This window comes from Tachysurus vachellii, chromosome 24 (genome assembly GCF_030014155.1).
Source record: "Tachysurus vachellii isolate PV-2020 chromosome 24, HZAU_Pvac_v1, whole genome shotgun sequence".
Classification (NCBI taxonomy): domain Eukaryota; kingdom Metazoa; phylum Chordata; class Actinopteri; order Siluriformes; family Bagridae; genus Tachysurus; species Tachysurus vachellii.
In genome coordinates this window covers 1,448,639-1,463,465 of record NC_083483.1, presented here as the reverse complement: position 1 = coordinate 1,463,465, position 14,827 = coordinate 1,448,639, and the positions used below count along the sequence as shown (strand labels likewise).

The 14,827-nt window shown below is 40.1% G+C and overlaps 1 protein-coding gene across 3 annotated transcripts in view; it reads right to left on the bottom strand.

The window, feature by feature from the left end:
- Positions 1-325: 325 nt before the first annotated feature.
- LOC132839729 (interferon-induced protein 44-like) overlaps positions 326-14,827 on the bottom strand; it is a 61,835-nt gene continuing 47,333 nt past the window's right edge. Inside the window, exons 7-8 of one of the 3 annotated variants that reach the window (XM_060860865.1) lie at positions 978-1,078; positions 326-458 (exon numbers count right to left, since the gene is read on the bottom strand). In XM_060860865.1, the coding sequence (XP_060716848.1) occupies positions 342-458; positions 978-1,078 (218 nt within the window). In that variant the 3' untranslated portion in view covers positions 326-341. Of the gene's footprint in view, positions 459-685; positions 740-977; positions 1,079-14,827 lie in introns of those variants that run through there. The other 2 variants (XM_060860864.1, XM_060860866.1) reach the window with 2 other exon arrangements.

The window sequence follows — 14,827 nt, the reverse complement described above, 5'->3', positions numbered from 1 at the left end:
TAGTATAGAAGTGTATAATTATGTACATGTTTAATTGAAGATGTGTTTTGTGGCGCAAACAGATGACAATAATGACAAGAATGTACAAAACACAAGGCAAACCAAGGACAGATACAGAACTTAATGCTTTTTTATCTGAATTTCACACAACTCATACTGTATGTGGTGAATAACCGTGTCATTTTCTTTAAAACTTCTATTGCAGCACATAAATGCAGTAAAATACAGACCTCAATAAACAGCTTAGAAAGGGTTTTGTTCTTTAAGTAAAAACTTTATTTTTTATTGGTAAGATTAACATTTACATAGAATTACTTGCTTACATTTTAGGGTTGATTAAATCAGTAACTGTAACTAAAGTTAAATAATGGTAGTGGTAGTGGTAATGGCTCATAATAGTTCTTCACAGGGAAAATGTGATTCATAGGAATCCCCACAGTATTACTACACACTTCCATCTGTAATAATTAAAACACAGGTAAGATTGATAATGTAAGAGTGAACAGAGTCAGTTTCTCACTAATTATGCCAGACATGGACATAGTCATGGTTGAGATATGTGCACTTAGGGAGGAACTAATACTGAGGAATCAGACCTATTAAACTATGGACTTGCATGCATGGTACAGTTTGATGAAGTGTCAGATGTCAGATGTGTGCAGTTCTGAGCAGGAAATTGAATCCAGGTTTCTTACAGCTTTCAGCTTCTCGGACCACATATGAAGGGGTGAAGACTAGACTATTCACATGTACAAAGATGGTAAGGACACGTGCCCCTAAGGACTGTAATTGTCTGTAATTACAGTCAGTGTTGGTTCTTCTCAGGCAGGTTAATACTTAGTTGTTTTTAGCGTTTTTAGGTGGTGAAGAATTCATAAAACTGCTGAAAGTGTTAAAGTATTTATTTTTAATTATTAGAAAAAAATACAAGATGTATATAATAACAGTTTGCACTACCCGTATAACCAAATGATTACCTTCTCCTTGATCTTCTTGCTGGTGTAGATCTTTCTTAAGTCCTGTTGAACCAGTGGACATGCTACATCTGGTCTTGTCATGATGATTACTTGAGGCATATCTGGATGATATGATAAATCATTTACAAACAATCCTTACAGTATGAACAACATTCAATACAAACTAATTAGTCAGTATTGTAAAAGTTAATTAAAGAATTATCATCAATTAAAGATTGAAAGAGTTTATCATCTGTAATAAACATTCTTACTCCGTTCAGTAGCAGCCTGACAGATTTTTTTCAGCTTTTCAAAGACCCCATAATTCATTCTTAATATTTTGTCTGCAGCAACAATGTTGACCAGGCATGTGGTTTGATGCTCGACACTTGGGTTGCTTCTGAATTAATGTCCGTCACACATGTATCCTTAAACTGAATGTGAACAGTGAAGAATACATTATATATATATTATATACAGTGCCCTCCACAATTATTGGCACCCCTGTTTAAGATATGTTAAAAGTGGTCAAATAAATTCTTTTTTTTTGGAAAAGAAGCATAATCTCTAACAGAAAAATTGTGAAAATAGTCACTCGCATTAACTTGCCCGTATCTACAGTCAGAGGAATCATTAAGAATGATGTGGTAGCTCAGTGGTTAAGGTGTTCGACTACTGATCGGAAGATCATTGGCTCGAATCCCAGGTCCACCAAGTTGCCACTGCAGGGCCCCTGAGCAAGGCCCTTAACCCTCAATTGCTCAGGTGTATAAACTGAAATAAGACAATGTAAGTCACTCTGGATAAGAGTGGCTGCTAAATGCTGTAAATGTAAGAAGTTTAAAACAACTGGAACAGTGAGAAACAGGAAGAGGCTGGAAGAGGTCCCAAGTTTATCTTGCCACAACGCACAGTGAGGAGGATGGTAAGAGAAGTTAAAAAATTTCCTAAGCTCACTGTCACAGAATTGCATCAAACAGTGGCATCTTGGGGTCACAAAGTCTCCATAACAACCACCAGACACTCTCTACATGCCAACAAGCTGTTTGGGAGGCATGCAAGGAAAAAGCCTTTTCTTACTAACACTCACAAGCGTAAACATCTGCAGTTTGCTAAGTGGTACTAGGACTTCAACTGGGATCATGTGCTTTGGTCAGTTGAGACTAAGATTGAGCTTTTTGGTAACAAACACTCTAAGTGGGTCTGGTGTAAAACAAAAGATGAGTTTGCCGAAAAGCACCTCATGCCCATCGTGAAGTATGGTGGAGGATCTGTGATGCTGTGGGCCTGTTTCTCTTCCAAAGGCCCTGGGAACCTTGTTAGGGTGTGTTGTAAAAAAATCTGTGTTATAATACATCATAATATAATACATACATTATACCTAAAAATAAAGAAATATGCCTTAAGGATTATGATTGGTGTCATAAGATACATGGGAATAGACCCCAGATGTCGTAATAGTTTAAGGCAATATATACTACATATATAGATAACCACTCATAAGTCAGATTATGAGTAAGTAAAGGAGTTTATTGTAATTATAAAACTTAGTAAAAGTAATAAGGCCCAGTACTATCAGGCCTAGGAGAAGTAGGAGTGTAGTCTGGAGAGCCAGGCTGAGGAGAGGGAGAAGAGGGAATGTAAACTGGCGATCCAGTTTCAGAGTCAGAGGAGGGAGAAGCCAAAGCAGGAGAGAAAGGGTGGATGCAGGCGAGAGGAGGAGATGAGGGACGAGGAGGAGAGACGGGAGTTCCAAGCTCAGGGCAGCAAGGTTCAGCATGAGGACAGCCATCAGTTAGAGTTCTCTGGTCCACGAGGTTAGCCAGAGGGGTTTGCGAGGAGGAAGTGCGAGTGGGAGGATTCCTCACAATATGGGACAGCAGATAAGGATGCTCAAGAGGTTCAGGAGAACAGAGCTGGTAAAAAGGGAGTAGAACCTATATAGAAATATATAGAGAAACTAAAAGCTTCATGTATGCATGAGCAAGCCCAGTCTGAGAAGTAACAGACTGAGATCATAATGAGGTTATAAGTTCAAGAAAGCTTAAAAATTATTTTCAGACATTCATACAGACGTTTCTTGGCATAATTGGAGCCAGTGTGATTCACAATAAACCCCAATTAATTCACTGGTATAATTCTGAATTCATTGAACAATGAATGATGGCAAGTTGTCCTGGACCAGTTGCAGCAATACAGAGCCAAAGCATGATACAACCACCACTATGTTTCACAGAAGGTACAGTATGAGTTTCTTATGCTTGAATTCAGTACTTTCCTTTTCCTCAAAAATATTGCTTCTCGTTTAAACTAAAAGGTTTTATTTTGGTCTTATTCATCCACGGTGACTTAGCGGTTAGCACGTTCGCCTCACACCTCCAGGGTTGGGGGTTCGATTCCCGCCTCCGCCTTGTGTGTGTGGAGTTTGCATGTTCTCCCCGTGCCTCGGGGGTTTCCTCCGGGTACTCCGGTTTCCTCCCCCGGTCCAAAGACATGCATGGTAGGTTGATTGGCATCTCTGGAAAATTGTCCGTAGTGTGTGAGTGTGTGAGTGAATGAGAGTGTGTGTGTGTGTGCCCTGCGATGGGTTGGCACTCCGTCCAGGGTGTATTCTGCCGTGATGCCCGATGACGCCTGAGATAGCCACAGGCTCCCCATGACCCGAGGTAGTTCGGATAAGCGGTAGAAGATGAGTGAATTTTCACTCCATTTCATACGTTATTTCCTCATTATCATGAAGATTAAATCCAACAGTGTTGGATTTACATCTAGTAAAATCCAAACGTAATTCAAAATGTATTAAAAAAAAATAATAATAATCAGTGCTGCCTTACAGTCACATTGTCCAGAACGGGAGCGCAGGAGGAGATGGCGCGACTACATGTGATACAGAATAGCATGAAATACCCTTTTATTAGAGAACTGCAGAACACAGTGTAAAAACGAAATATTTTCCTTAATGTACATATAGCTATCATAAAATGTCAAAGTCTGCAAATACAGTCATGAAGCACAATCGCTACTCATCATCGGTCCTAACTATTACGGTGTTCATTACAAAACCGTCATGAAGAAGCATGTGTTCACTATAACATTCATTCATTCATTCATTCATTTTCTACCACTTTATCCGAACTTCTCGGGTCACGGGGAGCCTGTGCCTATCTCAGGCGTCTATTGGCATCAAGGCTCACTATGACATTTCGTCTTAAATTTTCGCCCACAAATTAATTCTGTGATTTTGTCAAGGTGTTAACGATCAGTCTATTTGCTAGAAACATATAAATCCTCCGGTGAGCCGGGTATGTAATGCTTCATGATGGCACTGCTGGCACTGTTGGAGGATTACGCCAATGGCAGAATAAGGAGAGAACGAGTTTTCAGGGACCATGATGATGACTGGCTAATAAGCCGATTTAGATTCTCTAGAGCTCTGCTCTTAGATCTATGTGCTGAATTGGGTCAAGTATTAGAGAGGGCAACACGCCGGAACCATGCCATCCCAGTCCAAGTACAAGTCCTCACCACTCTGGGGTTCTTGGGAACCGGCTGTTTCCAGCGAGAATTGGCAGACAGGTAAATTATTTAAATAAAAAAAACTATAAGTAATCCTCAACTTTGTCTCTAAGACCTTTTTGTATATGAAATAATTCTATTGGAATCTATCATCTCACCCTATAGGTCTGGTATATCACAGCCGTCCCTGAGTGCAATAATATCTGTCGTTTTGAATGGTGTACTTAATATGGGTAGTCGGTTTTATAAATCTGAATATTTTTTGGCGTACGCCATTTTTGACTTTTGGGCGTACGCAAACTTTTAGTTTAATCCTACGCACAGTTTTATAAATGAGACCCCTGATATAAATTAACTTCATAAGTTGCTTGATGTTCTTCATGCCGAATCTTTTCAAAATTTCTTGCTTTTTCAGCCATTTATTGCTCATGCCAACTTTTTTGAGACCTGTAGTAGGCATTAAATTTGAAATTAGGTCATTTAGTGAATAAAAGTATAGCTTTTTGCCTTTAAGTTGTCTATGTTCTATTGTGAATAAAATATTGGATCATGTGATTTCATTTTATTGCATTCAAATTTAAAATAGTCCCAAACTTTTAGGGTTTTTGGGGTCTTTATATATATATATATATATAATGTGTGTGTGTGTGTGTGTGTGTGTGTGTGTGTGTGTGTGTGTGTGTGTGTGTGTGTGTGAAAAAAGGCTTATAAATTGTGCATTTTAATGACTGAAATTACTATTTGATCCCCTATCAACCAGCAAGATTTCTGGCTCCCAGGTCAGTCCCTTTAAGGGAGTCATTCATCTTGAAAACATTATTCCAGATCCCAGTGAAGCAGCATCATGTTAAAGAAATCTTGTAGTAGTGAGTGTTAAAGTTGATGTCAGCCAAACAAGTCATGGTGAGTTCATGTGGATCCAATAAGGTGTTAGAATGAGCAAATTAATATAAACCTGTCATATATGTTTATATATGATATGTTTATATATTATATATGTTATGTATATATATTAATGTTTTATATACATTATAATGTATAAGAAACAGTTGCACCTCCACAATTTTAATAAGTCCAGCCAACATTCCCTGTTAGTGTGTCTCTCTGAAAGAACATTATTGTAAGTGAAAGCTTAACCCCTGGAACTTAGCATCCACCTCTTAAAATAAAGTTATTGATCGCTTCACATTAATCACATGGTTTCCAGGAATACTGACTGTACTGGAAACTGAAAGTGAAATTATTCTCACTCCCTTCCTGCACCGTCCATTCCCATTAAATTAAACCCATTTATTTCTCTGCAATTGGGTCTGTGTTCTGTTCGCTTCATTTCTTTAGTCATACAGTGATACAGTTCTAGCTACTCTTAGCTATTCTATAACATATATATATATATGTTATAGATATATACACCTATCGTGTTCTGTTGTCTGACCTCCTGTGTGCGTGACTGGTAGGTGTTTGTGACTAGAAATTGTTATTAACAGAGATTGTTTTTGTAGAATATGTGAGGGACAGAGGGAACTGGAGACGAGTTGGTGAGACTCAGGCTCATAAACAGTTACTAGCAGACCTTGGTAAGGAGCCAGATCAGGAGATGAGCAGACGTTGTGCATCTAAGCCAATGATTGATGATGTTTTTCTCTTACATGTTTGCTTGTTTGAATCAAGCCTATTAATCTTAATGTAATGAATGATCGGGGCCCAAAACCTGTTTTCTGTGTCTAGTTCATGCTCATGGTCCGTTTTTGTTGTTTTCATGTCTTTGTGTTCTGTGATCTCTTTTATTTCTATTTCTTCTGTCACTCAGATGTACAGTATTCCTAGTGTTTCCTTTGTGTTGTTCATTAATAAATGCTTGTTGCCCCTGTTGCTTTATCCTCCATAGGTCTGGACTTCCCCATGATTCTGACAGCTCTCTATAAACTGTGGAAACTCTCAAGGGGTTAAATATTTTTTGTAAGGCACTGAAGATCTAGCTATGTAATTGTCTTTGTTCTCTTGTATTTTGCGTTAATAATCTAATTGAATTTATCATAATTCTAATTCCATGTTAAAATACTGCAGTGTGGCTACTGTAGTTGATACTGATGGAAATTAATCTTAAATTAAAATAGCCACTGATTTTTCCACAACTAAATATTTGTACCGTTTTTTTTAAGCATGTAATTACCTTCTCTTTGATCTTCTTGCTGGTGTAGATCTTCCTTATGTCATTATTAACCAGTGGGCACAGTTTGTCTGGGCTTGTCATGATGATTACTTCGGGCATATCTGGATCATATAATAAATGATTTTACTTTGAGCAACATAAGTATTTGTTACAAACTGATTAGTCTTTATTACAGTGCACACATGGAGATTTAAAGGTAGTATTACTATTACTTAAAAGTACTATTACTTTTAAAGGTACTATTACTATTACTATTACTATAATTTCTCCCATTTTATGCAAAACAGGCAGAAAGCATTTCTGTGGCTAATTACAGCTTATGCTGAGTTATATACAGGGGAAATTAACAGATAAAAAAATGACAGATTGAATTTTACATGTGCCTACTGAATAAAACATTTAAGTCAGTTGTACTTCAATTAATCAATTACATTGGATATGTAATCACCGGAGATGATCACTGGAAATAGATTGGGTCATAAACATATTTTTCTCCCATGGAAGTTCTAAGAGGCCATGTATTATAATTATAGAGCTTTCCAAGTCTCTGCTTTTATACACACAAAGAAACACACAGGCATTTGAAAGTTGACACTGATCCCTTTCCCATAGATGTTATAACTCCTTGTATCAATGAAATAAACCTATGGATGAACAAACTAAATACAGATAAAACAGATATGCTCTTAGTTGGCCCTCTTAAATGTACTTCATCTCTCAATATCGATAAAATTAATATTGCTGGCTGTCATGTAAAACCCTCAACCACTATCAAAAACCTGGGCATAGTGTTTGATTCTTCTCTGTCTTTCTCCTCTCACATCTCATCTCTCACGAAATCTGCCTTCTTTCATCTACGAAATATTAGACTAGATTAGATTCAACTTTATTGTCATTGTGCAAGGTACATGTACAGAGCCAATGAAATGCATTGCCCGATTACGCCCATGTTTAAATATCAATGATGCCGAGACCCTTGTCCATGCTTTCATTACCTCCCGTCTAGATTACTGTAATGCACTTTTTTATGGTTTACCATCTACCAACTTCTTTAAAGAAACTCCAATATATCCAGAATTCAGCAGCAAGAGTGCTAAAACACAAATAGCTCCTGTCTACAATAAATCACAGATCTTGTTCACACAAATACCCCTGCCAGTGCACTTAGGTCCTCTCACTCTAATTTATTAGAGGTTCCTCGTTATAGGCTGAAATCATTTTGGTGGTAGAGCCTTCTGTATTGCGGCTCCCAGTCTCTGGAATGCTCTCCCCCAGAGCATTCAAGACCTGGAGTCTTTACAGGATTTCAAAACTAATCAGAAAACTTATCTTTTCACTTCTTGTTATTCAAATTCTCAAGTCCATTGACATGGTTTTGTGTTCTTTATTTTTCTCTTCTGTATTGTATGTACCATCTGTATTTTCTACTAGAATGTTTGTTGCTCTAATGTACATGTTTGTTGATTGGGATGTTTTGTTAGCTTTTCTATGGTGTATGTGTATGTTTTGTATACGTATAGTGATGTTTACTATATCTCCTTAATTCTGATTGATTGTATATCACATCATGTAAAGTGTCCTTGAGATTGTTGAAAGGCGCTATATAAAATAAACATTTTTATTATTAATATTCTAACCAACAGATAACCAGAAGTGTTATATTTTCTCTATAAATGGTAAGTATAAATTCTAATGAGTGAATATCACAATATTTGTTTCCCAGTTGCAAAATCATGATAGATGCACAGTGTGACAGCGGCACGTGCACCGCCGCATATTCATGGTGGAAAAACCGCTCTTCGCCCTCTGCATCGGCAGCCAAGAGGAGAGAGAGTGTAAGTACCTTGGCCAGCGGTGCTGAGCGCGATCTCTCAGACTTCAGGACCATGGCTAGCGCCGCTGCGAGTGAGAGTGAGGCGGGGTGGCAGAAGCACGAGCCAATCAGAAGCGCCGCTTAAGCATTCACCCTCCAGGAGGAGAGCACAGCAGAAAGCTATTCTCAGCAGCTAGGGAGCGGTAAAGGGGTGTGCCTGACGGAACTAATGGTTGATCCTGATGATCCTGAACCTCAGATTGCCGGCTGAGCCTACAATCCTGGAGAGGACCGCTTCACCTTTTCACTGCTGTCTCCCTCCTCTGGCCTAGGCTTGGAATCTGGATTTCTGCCCAAGCACCCCTACAACCCCTTAAAGGAAGGAACTAGTTCTTTTCTCTTTTTATCACTGACTTTCTGTTGCACTAAAATTGACTATAATTCTAAGAAAAAATAAATTCACGATGCTGCTTTCTCTAATCCCGTTTCTGTGCCTGTTCTTCCATGTCCCATCTCTCTAAGTGCACTACAATACACATGCACACGTTGATATTTATTAAACTTCTGTTTAACATGCAAGAAAATTGATGATTTGTTGAAGAGCAATTACTGTAGATAAAGATTGTTATGTTTATGTGAAGATCAGATAACAGTAAAACAAGAAACCATATACTGTATAATCACGTTTTATGGTTGCACAGATCTACTGCAGCTTTACGCAGTGCTAGTTATGTAGTACCCGTTGGGGGCTATAAGTTATACCTTTATTCATCCCACAATTGTTAAATTTCTCTTTCACAGCAGCAAAGAGAAAGAAATGCAAATATATAAAAAAAACCTATTTTGTGTACATAGAAAAGTCTTAGATCTTTGAGTTCAGCTCATGAAAAATGGGGCAAAACCAAAAGTGTTGCGTTTATAATTTTGTTTAGTGTAGTTTAAAGTGAAAGTAAGTGAAAGCTTTACTTTCCTGGACTTTATCATCCACCACTTACTGAAAATATAGTTATCAATCTCTTCACATTAATCACATGGTTTCCAGGAATACTGTGTGTGCTGCTTTCTCAGCTACTCTTTTACTGCATAATGGTTTAGTGCTGCTCTTGTATTAATGTAAAGACCTTAGTACCTACAGCCTACTGTTTACACACTACACTGTATACAATATTTTACTCTATTAAAATATATCATATAGTCTGGCTTGAGTAGTTCAGAAACTGGGATTTTACAGGACAGTCTACACAGAAAAAAAAACAAATCATCCATTAAGCAGCAGTTCTGAGGGCAGGAAGAACTTAATGACAGAGACCACAGAAAAAAGGCCAGACTGGTTCGAGCCAACAGGAAAACTTACAGTATGTAACAACTGATAATGGAGAAATACAGAAGCAGTACAGTCGCACACACAACACACTGCATTACAAGCTAAAAATGTGTATCATGCTCTAGGCAGATAAATATTTAATTATTACCCTGTTGTAACCTTTTCTTTCTGTACCACACGCACACACACACACACACACACACACACACACACACACACACACACACACACACACACACACACACACACACACACACACACAGACCCTGATAACTCTTCTTGAAAGAGCGTGATTTACTGGAAACTGAAACTGAAAGTATTTTGTTGATCAGATATAGAACTAAAAAAACATTAGTTGCAAAGACACCAAACAGATCAGGTCGTGTGATTTTACTTCTTTTTCAAGTAATGAGCTGCAGCTACTGATGTTTGACACTCAAAAGGAAGAGGGCAAAGGCAAAGTTGTGGCATTTTTTAATGCATTTGTTAATTGTAGAACCTTATTAATCTACAGGGGTGTGGGGAGGGATGTGGTATCCAAGTGGTTAAGCTGCTGGACTACCAATCAGAAGGTTGTGAGTTTAATGCCCATTTCCACCAGGCTGCCTCTTCTGGGCCCCTGAGCAAGGCCCTTAACCCTCAATTGCTCGGTTATATAAAATGAGATAACAATGTAAGTCGTTCTGGTTAAGGGTGTCTGCTAAATGCTGTAAATGTAAATGAATCAATGGCTAATCAGCTAAACTGTCTATTTGTGCAGGACCAACATAAAGTAGATCTATTATTGAATTTATTATATGGTTACTAATTACATGTTATGTAAACCATAAAGATACAAAATATTTTACTTGTTCTAGCAATTGTTCTATTATATTTTAAATAGTTTATAAATCAGTTGAAGTAATATGTCACTGATGTATTAATATATGATATTTTACTCTGGTTTGTCAATGAAGTTAGACGATATTTTCTTCATTGCTTCAGCAGCGATCCATCCTCAAACCGAGCATCTGAACTTCTAAGCCTGAACCTCCTCAGTTTCTCTTCAATTATGTCTTTTTGTCTGATAAAACAAAAATCATAAATGTTTGCTTATCTATAAAAAAGTCCTTACAGTTCACAAAACAGGAAAATGTTTTGTTTGTTACATGAAACATTTGTTTTCTTGTTTATTGTTTTTTAAATACGATTGAAAGATTTTGTCAAGGATTTTGTTATGGCTCAAACTCCATAACCCAGTCATCTCCTGGCCCGAACTACAAATCCTGAATTGGGGCAGCGCGTGTACCCAACACCGCCGGCCTATGGAGGAGCCGCTCCAACTTAACACCATGAACGCCATGTCTTCCGTACCATCTCGCACTGCCTCCGTCATACCGCATCTCACCTACCTTTCATGCCTCGCTGCTGAACCTTGCCGACGAACCGAAGAGTGACCCTGAAAGCACCACCACTCCATCTGAACCACCGCCACTACTAATCGACGGTGAAGCGGCATATCAAGTCCACGAGCTGCTTGACTCCAGGTGCCGGGGAGGTTGTCTGGAGTATCTGGTGGACTGGGAGGGATACGGCCCGGAAGAACGCTCGTGGGAAAAAGCAGGGGATATTCTGGATTTGTCGCTCACAGCCAACTTTCATCAGCGACATCCTGACAAGCCAGCTCCCCGTTCTCGTGGACGACCCGGGCGTCGCAAGCGTCCTCGCGTCGGGAGCCGCTCGCGGGGGGGAGGGGGGGCCTGTCACGGCCGGCGCGTCGCACGAACCTCCCGAACACCGGCAAAGAGAAGTGTCTCCGGAATATTAAAGCACTTCCGGACTACAGTTCCCATACCCCCACACCGGAACTAATTACGCCGCCAGCTGTCGCCAATTTCCCATGCCATAAAATGTGAATTTGAACTTGACCTCATTGCGAAGTCTTGATTAGTTCCGGCAATCATTCTGAGTGTTTCCCGTGTGTTCCTGATTTGGTTTTTGATTCTGTTTCTGTATTCTGGTTTCCCTGATTGTTTGCTGCCTGCCTCGACCTACTGCCTGTCCCACTGTTTCTGATTTCTGTCTACCCTCTGATATTGTGTTTGCCGGTCTCGACCCTGCCTGTCTGATTCTGAGTTTGGATTTAATAAAACTGCTGCACATGGATCCTCAGCCTTATGACTCCTCATTACAGATTTAAAGCAAAATTGTCTCGAATTAACAACCTGCTCAGAACCTGAATACAGAAACACTGAAGCGAGGCTGTGGACTGACAACCAAACTGTGATATTAACGTAAACTAGAGAAAGAAATGGTGAACAAAGAAGCTGAAATAAGATGAATAATCACAGCACAAAACAGGTCAGCATAATATTATAAATAGGGGAAATGGGAATTGCAACAAGAGAAGAGTTCAAATAATATTTACAGGGCTGCCATCTGGTGGTCTGGTAGGGAAATGATCGAGGTAGCCATGATACATGCCAATGTAAAATAAAACAAACAAACTTCTTTCTAGAAGTGTTAAGACACTTACCCCCAATGCATTGTCCTCCATGGCTTATCAAATTCTGAAAGACATCCAAGAGTTAGGCTGTAAAATTCTGAGTAATTTCAACAACTCGACAAGCTGTTAGCTGTTTGATTGGTCAGTAATGATCTTTATCCTCTGCAACCTCTCTATACTTTCTCATTCATACCTTTGGACCTTTTAATATTAATACAGGGGTTTTCAACCTAGGGGTCATGATCCATGTTGGGTGGCTTGATTTACAAACATCATCTCAGGAGATATTCACAATTTCTATTTTGTTTCATTTCTTTATTTTACAAGTAAATATTAAGAAGAACACAACAAGCCACATTAGAGTGTTGACGCTAGTTTAATGTTTTATACTTTGTTTTACTTCCTGTGTTTTATCATGTTTATTTGGCATCAACCACACCTGCATCAACCACACCATTTACACCTGAACTCAACTTACCATGTTGTGAAGGTTCATTTTCTGGTGTAGAGTTTCTGCTTCCCATTTTATCAAACTGGTTAAATTAAAAATCCTTGTGAAAATAATCAAAAAGTCATTAAACTAAAATGATGGATTATTCAAGAAAATATAAACAGAACTGCACTCCATGGTTCTCCACCTTTGTGTGAAGCAATAGATTATCTCTCATTTACAATTCTGTTGAGCTACTGTAGTGATATGGAATATAATTCTACATTACACTATAAGTTCCAATTCATTCTAATGGTTGAAAATCATTATCTTTAGATTTTCAAGTAGTACAGTCATCATACAGACACATACAAACGCTCATATTTACATTAATAACGTTTTTTACATTCAAGAAATTTAATTTTGACATAAAATTCTGTTTCGTAAATCTAATCAGATGTTAATATATCAGAAGTACTCGCCAAATGGTGTGCTGATTCACTACAACCTTGAATAGTAAAGATGTACATGCATGTTTAGCAACACATGAGACCTCCTTCTAATTATCATACTTCATCACAAAAGATTCAGTGTCAGGGCTGTGCTTGATTGTCTGGATTACTTCATCTTAGTGCTGCTTTTAATATTATTGATTGATCAGACTTTGCAGACCCAAAGGTACTGTGATGAAGGACTGCGTACTCCGGTGCCTGTCATGGCGGCAATCCCCAAACCCGGTGGTGGACCCCGGAAGTAAGGGATGCCGTCAAGTTGAAAAAGGAGTCCTTTCGAGCCTGGTTGGCTCGGGGGACTCCGGAGGCAGCTGACAGCTACCGGAGGGCCAAGCAAGCTTCAGTCTGGGTGGTTTTGGAGGCAAAAACCTGGGTTTGGAAGGAGTTCGGTGAGGCCATGGAGAAGGACTATCGGTCGGCCTTGAAGAAATTTTGGCAAATCGTCCGGTGCCTCAGAAGGGGGAAGCAGTGTCCTGCAAACACTGTATACAGTGGAAGTGGGAATCTGCTGACTTCGACTGGGGACATCCTTGGATGGTGGAAGGAGTACTTCGAGGATCTCCTCAACCCCACGACATGTCTTCCACTGAGGAAGTAGAGGCCGAGGGCTCAGTTGTGGACTCGTCGATCCCCCAAGCTGAGGTCACCGAGGTAGTTGAGAAGCTCCTTGGTGGCAAGGCACCAGGGGTGGATGAGATCCGCTCTGAGTACCTCAAGTCTCTGGATGTTGTGGGGCTGTCTTGGTTGACACGCCTCTGCAACATCGCGTGGTGGCTGGGGACAGTGCCTCTGGACTGGCAGACTGGGCTGGTGGTCCCTCTGTTTAAGAAGGGGGACCGGAGGGTGTGTTCCAACTACAGGGGGATCACACTCCTCAGCCTCCCCGGAAAGGTCTATGCCAGAGTACTGGAGAGGAGAATTCGGCCGATAGTCGAACCTCGGATTCAGGAGGAACAATGCGGTTTTCATCTGGTCGTGGAACACTGGACCATCTCTATACCCTCGCCAGGTTGCTGGAGGGTTCATGGGAGTTTGCCCAACCAGTCCACATGTGCTTTGTGGATCTGGAGAAGGCATTCGACTGTGTCCCTGGTGGTGATCTGTGGGGGTGCTCTGGGAGTATGGGGTCCGGGGCCCTCTGCTAAGGGCTGTCCGGTCCCTATATGACTGGAGCAGGAGTTTGGTTCGCATTGCCGGCAGTAAGTCAGACTTGTTCCCGGTGCATGTTGGACTCCGGCAAGGCTGCCCTTTGTGACCGGTCCTGTTCATTATTTATATGGACAGAATTTCTAGGCGCAGTCAGGGGCTGGAGGGAGTCCGGTTTGGAGACCACAGGATTTTGTTTCTGCTTTTTGCAGATGATGTTGTCCTGTTGGCTTCATCTAATCAGGACCTTCAGCATGCACTGGAATGGTTTGCAGCAGAGTGAAAGCGGCAGGGATGAGAATCAGCACCTCCAAGTCTGAGGCCATGGTTCTCAGCCGGAAAATGGTGGCTTGTCCCCTTCAGGTTGGTGGAGAGCTCCTGCCTCAAGTGGAGGAGTTTAAGTATCTTGGGATCTTGTTCATGAGTGAGGGAAGGATAGAGCGGGAGATCGACAGGCAGATCGGTGTATCCT